General features: G+C 57.6%; 1 protein-coding gene across 1 annotated transcript in view; it reads right to left on the bottom strand.

The window, feature by feature from the left end:
- The window catches only part of VSTM2L (V-set and transmembrane domain containing 2 like), a 44911-nt gene extending 39418 nt beyond the window's left edge, over positions 1 to 5493 (bottom strand). Inside the window, exon 1 of the mRNA XM_017512224.1 lies at positions 5125 to 5493. Within this exon, the coding sequence (XP_017367713.1) occupies positions 5125 to 5245 (121 nt within the window). The 5' untranslated portion in view covers positions 5246 to 5493. The remainder of the gene's footprint in view (positions 1 to 5124) is intronic.
- Between the last annotated feature and the right edge of the window lie 507 nt (positions 5494 to 6000).

Consider the following 6000-nt stretch of genomic DNA (forward strand, 5'->3'; position numbering starts at 1 on the left):
GCTGGTCTCAAACTCCTGGGCTCAACTCATCCACTCACCTCAGCCTCCCAAAGTGCTGGGATTACAGGCATGAACCACTGCACCCAGCCAATCTCTTCATTTGTACAGAGTTGGATGAGATGATCCCAAAAGCCAAGTACCCTCCAGGGCAATTTCAGGCAAATTCTCCCTTGCCCCTGAGTCTCCGTCTTCCCATCTAAGAGAGAAGCTTGGGGATGATGATCCCAAGGAGCCTCAATGATTCATTCCAAAAGCTCCATCTCTTGCTTCCACAGCCGGTGGGTCAGAAGAGGCCACTTACCTGACTTCCCTCACCCTGCCTGCTTGTTTTCCACAGGAGACTTTGCCCGCCACCCTTGCTATCACCGTGACAAGGAGCCGAATTCCCTGCGTCCTGCTGGCCGCCTGCGGCTCCTCTTGTTTGGGGAAAAGCCTGTGGGAGCCACTGATGGGCAAGGTGTCAAAACCAATTGGTGTGAAGGACTTGGGGAAAACCGCTTATGAGGGCCAATTCCCCACAGGAGGCTGGGAAACCCTCAGCCCAAGACAGAGTGTTTACAGGTGTAATTGATAGAATAATCACCAACGCCCGAGACAAAGACGAACACATTTTTAACATCATAACCTTCGGAAGACAGGACTCAATTTTCTCCATCTTCCAGCCACCAAACTAGCCGGCTTATTGATGGTGAGATACCAACAGTTCAGTAAGGAACGCAAGGAAGCAAGAGTCATTTTTCAGTGCACGGGCTGCTTGCCAAATGGCCCGGATTCCCCTCCTTCCCCCAGCCCCTGCTGGTCCCTCCTGGCAACAGAGAGAATCTCAGGACAGTGAATCACTCAATGGACGAAGCCCCAGGCCAAGCCAGGATCTTTGTCTGCATTGGGGTATATGAATAATTGAAGGTGCAGGCCTAGGAGTGTGTGTGTGTGTGTGTGTGTGTGTGTGTGTGTGTGTGTGTGTGTGTGTATGTGTGGCAGGGTGGGGGCGGGAGTAGGGTTGTTTGCTGCAGTATGAGGCTTCTTGGGGCTCCTCTCAGGGACCATCCACCTGCCGCATCTGGACCTCTCCGTCCCCTGTGAAACCAAACCAAGACAGCCCCTAGCATCAGACAGTTCTAGTCCGTACATCTCCTGTCAGGTATGGGTAAATACTTAAGGTAGTGGCTTACAAACCCCAGGCTGCATGAGAATCCTCTGGGGAACCTATTAAAATGCAGATTCCACCAGACACGTGGCTCACACCTATAATCCCAGCACTTTGGAAGGCCAAGGAGGGAGGATGGCTTGAGCGCAGGAGTTCAAGACTAGCCTAGGCAACATAGTGAGATCTTGTCTCTACAAAAAATCTAAAAATTAGCTGAGGGTGGTAGCGTGCGCCTGTAGTCCCAGCTAGTCAGAGGCTGAGGTGACAGGATCGCTTGAACCCAGGAGGCAGAGGTTGCAGTAAGCTGAGATTGTGCCACTGCACTCAAGCCTGGTCAATAGAGCAAGACCTTGTCTCAAGAGAAATTTAAAAAATAATAATAAAATGCACATTCCAAGATCCCAACAAATAACCATTCTGGCAGTGGGTTTAGGGGGATCTGCATTATGACAAATTCCCTGGGGGACTCTGCCATGTGAGGCCTCCTGGGTCCTCTGCAAGCTGGCGGGGGTCTACAGAGATTCTCACAAAGACCCTGCCTGCAGGATCCCTACCCTGGACAAGATCTGGAAAGATCCTGGGGTCCAGCCCAGCTGCCTGTTTCTAACCTACAGGTATCCCCGGCAAGATCCTGCCACCTTTCCGAGTGGCTGGTTCCTCTTGGTGGAACCCACTGCTTTCCTGGTTCTCTGAGAAGCTGGAAGGCAGCAAGCTTGAGTCACAGTGACACAAAGGAAGAAGCCATGGCCAAGCCTGCCTCAAGGCTGTCCTGGAGGAGGCAGGCCCAGAACCGCCAGACACGCCTTCATTCTAAACACAACTTTCCAGCTCTCCGTACAGACTCCGCACCCTTGGGCAGGTCACTGGCCCTCTCCGAGCCTCTGTTTCCTACTATCTCCAACACCAGCCTTGCATGAATGGTCAGCCTGAGTGAGTTAACACTGCAAGGGCTTGGCAGCACAGGGCATACAGTAGGCATTTTGTCGATGTTTGCACCTTTTCCTCCCATCCCTGCTGTGCCCATGGCAATGAGTTAACATTTTCTGATAAGAAAAAATCAAAGTCACTCCAGTTTATTGAGCACCTACTAGGTGCAGATACTGACCATCACCGCCCCACTTCCCAATGCCTGATGCCTCCTTGAGAGACATGCTCCCCATTCATTCCTCATACCTCTAGAAAGCCCTCTTCCAAGTGGGTTGAGTGGAGGTGGAAGGGAGATGGGAAGAAAAACAGATGTCCTTTCTGACCAGTCTGACTGCAGGCTCTCTTTGTGACAAGCTCCAGGGCAGGCAAGTGGAAGGCAGGAGCCCAGTGGCCGGGCTGGGGTCAGATGGAGCTGGAGGGGTGAGCAGCCACCAAGCACTTGGGGTCAACTTGCCCCTCCCCAGGATCCCCTGCTTGCATTCCCCACCCCCCACCCCCAGACACAGACACCTTCCCGACTGGGCCACATTTCCTGAATCAGCTGAGGACACACAGAGCCCAGGAATAATGAAACGATCAGGCTCCAACCTGCTAAACAGCAATTTCTGAGCTTTTTCAGCACACACAGCTTTTATCAAATTGGTATTCTCCTCCTGAACACAAATGGCTTATTAGACATGACCCACTTATTCACCGCGTCTCACTATCATTAATAACAGTTTCTTTTTGTGATTAAGTGAGTGGCTCCAAACCCTTCCTGTGGTGGCAGGCGCTTGGCCCGGCAGAGGGGCAGCTGTGGGGGCTCCTCGGCAGCCAATACTTGGTGACTTTGAATCTAGCAATGTCGGGAGAAGGCAGCCTGGCTCCTGCAAAGCAGCCCAGCCTCCTTGTTTCTTTAGGGACACAGGGAGACCCAGAGGGGTGGCTCACTTGCCCAGAGCCACACGGGGGGTTCAGGAGAGAAGCCAGGTTCTCCAGCAGCCAGGGGTGCCTCCTTCTCATCTAGCTCCTGCCCTGGGCCTTAGCTTGACCCTCCAGGGTGCAGAGGGGAGATTGCAGCTGGTTGGGCAGAGCTGTGCCCTCTCAGCTTACCTGGCACCAGAGGGCACGTAAAGACTGTCACACAAAGGGCAGACAGACCGTGCCTCTCTATGGGGGGCCACCGTGGGGCCTCAGGAATGACAGAGTGGCACCTAATTCCCAGGGGTCTGGTGCTCTAGGGACAGAATGACCATCAGCCTCAGAGTCTCATTCCTCGTAACCCTCAGGACTGCAAACTCAGGCAAGCCCTTCCATGGAAACCCCTCCTGGTGTAAGTTCCAATTGTGCCAAGGAACTGAGTGGAGTGAGGAGGGGAGGGGTGGGGAGGGAGGAATTCCCAGTTTCCCTTGAATGGGAGGGAATCTGACAGGGAGATAAATGTCCTGGAAAAAAAGCGCTGTCTTTGCCCAACAGACCCTGGGGCCTGCCCTGGTTCACTCACTGTCTTACTGTGTGACCTTGGCCAACTTCCTTCACCTCTCTGAGCCTTGGTTTCCCTATCTGTAAGTTGAGGATCAAAAGAACCCTTTCCTTATTCACCACGGCTCTAGCCAGGTCGGTAGAAATTAGGTGAGGAGTATGAAGGGTACATAAAGATGCACACAGCGGTTACTACCAAACATGGTGAGGCAGAAGGGGGCAGGGAGTCATGGTTCCCAAAAAGCACAGACCCTGAGGATGGCTTTGAAGCCCCCCTCTCCACTGGAGAAAACCCACTCATGCGCCACACCCCAACAAAGCCCTGATTATCTACCCCCCTTACCTCTCACTCATTCCCATCAGAATAAATCATCCAATTATCTGGCCTTTGTGCAAACCTCCCCGCAGCCCTGGACCCACAGTGCCCAGCACTGGGGCCGCAACCTCCCCCACAAAGCTGGGAGCCCGTCTAGGGAAGGGCAGCATGGGAGAAAGATCTCCTTTGGTTTCATCTATGCTCCAGCCCCTATCCCAGAGCCAGGCTCACAGGGGCCAGGGGAGCCCCCACAGCTGCCAGGCTCATACAATCCAACTCTGCTGCCAACTTGGGCTCCTTCGGGGCTAGCAAGAGCTTCTGACACTCAGCCAGCTAGTGCTGGGAATGTTTGTCTGCTCCCTGGCTCCCACAGGGGCTGGAGTTGAGAATTCCCACATTTCAGTCCTCTGAGGCTGAGGATGAGGATAGGGGGTACCCTATGGAAGGATGGCAGCGGCTCCCTGCTCACCCCAAGAGGCAGACAAAAGCACCCGGCATTCCACTCCCACTCCCGTGCCTGGGACTGCAAGCAGCAACCCCAACTATTCCGTTGTCTCTGAGGGTTTCCACCAAGCGACACCCGACCAACAAAGAGACTTCAGCCCCAGGCAACCAGTTCTCAAGAAACAGGGTCTTCTGCCCCCCAGGACCTGCCAGTGGTATAAGGAGCAGGTGTGGAGAGGAAGGGGACAAGGGCCTCTGCAGGGTTAAATCCATGGAGAGTAAAGGCAGATGGGCAGAGAGAAGTGGGTGAGCAAAGTATGTTCATTGTGTGTGTGTGTGTGTGTGCGCGCGCCCGCGCGCACCAGTGTGTCTGTCTGCAGGTGGGCAGGCAAGAGTTGTGGCAAAGCGTGTGCGCTAGCTGGCAGAGTGAGCCCACCGGCGCAGTGCCTGATGTGCGTGTACAGTGGGCATAAGTGTAAGGGCTTGCAGTGAGGAGGGGGACCTGAGGAGCGTGTGGAGATGTGCAGGGTAGGAGTTGTGAGCGTGAGAAAGCAGCGACTGTGCCTGTGTGTCCACGGCGGTGCATATCGGCGTGGCCATGGAGGTGTGCGTATCCGTGCGAGTGTGGGGGGCAGGAGGTTCGGGGGTGCGCCCCCTCCTCCACAGAGCCGGCTGGGGTGCCAGGGCGGGTCCACCGTGCCGGCAGGGGGCGTCCCGGGATTCCCGCCACTACCGACGCCGGTTCGAGCCCTGGGGCGGCCAAGTTGGAGTGGCGCGGCCCGGGGTGGGGTTTGGTGGGGAAGTCCGCGGGGGAGGCGACCGAACTCACCGTGGCCGGAGACATGGTTGTCCCAGGGCGCGTGGCCTGCAGGCCGCGTGGCGCCGCCGAGTTGCAGGAAAAGTGCCAGGTAGTGAAGGGCGCCCAGCGCCACGGCGAGCGGGGCCCCCATGCTGCGCGCTCCGGCCGGGGGCGCCGCCGCCTCACATCGGGGCCCCAGAGACCGCAGACCCGGTGCCTGCCGTCCTCTGCCCTGCACGGCCTGGCTTCCCGGCTCCGGCCGCTGCCCCTCGCTCGCTGTCCCCGGCCCCACCCGGCTCCCTGCCCTCGCCCGGCTCCGGCCCAGCCCCGGCTGCGGGGAGCGAGCGCACGCTCAGCCGGCCGCCTCCGACTGCGGGACTCTTCCCTTCCGCGGAAGGCCACGCCGCGCCGCCGCCGCACCTTCCTCCCTCCTCTCGCCTCCCTCCTCCCTTGCCTTCTCCCCTCGCTCCTCCCGCCCGGAGCAGGCGGCGGAGGGATCTGCTGCTTGATTTATCATCAAAGTTTTGCCCAGGCTGGGATTTTTAAAGCGGTACCCGCAACTTTCCCCCGCCCGATAGCGGGGGGCGGGGCCGGGATGGGGCGGAGAGACCCGCCCCAGGGACGCGGTTCCCGCAAAGCATGACCCAACGGGCTTCAGCCACAGACACACCGTCCAGCGGGGAGAGGGAGAAAAGCCAGGGCAGCCGCCGCCAGCCAGCGCGCTCAGAGGATCCTAACTTTACCTGCAGGGCGGGGTCGGGGTCGGGGGCCAGTGGGCTGGGGGTGAGGGCGAGGTCGGGTGGGAGCCTGTGCTGAGACACAGGGGACCTGGTGATAGCTCTGCCGCCGCCCTTGGCTCGCTGTGTGATCGCGTTCGGGTGTCTACCCCTCTCTGGGCCTCGAGGT

This window comes from Cebus imitator, unplaced genomic scaffold (assembly GCF_001604975.1).
Source record: "Cebus imitator isolate Cc_AM_T3 unplaced genomic scaffold, Cebus_imitator-1.0 Scaffold18, whole genome shotgun sequence".
NCBI classification, from domain to species: domain Eukaryota; kingdom Metazoa; phylum Chordata; class Mammalia; order Primates; family Cebidae; genus Cebus; species Cebus imitator.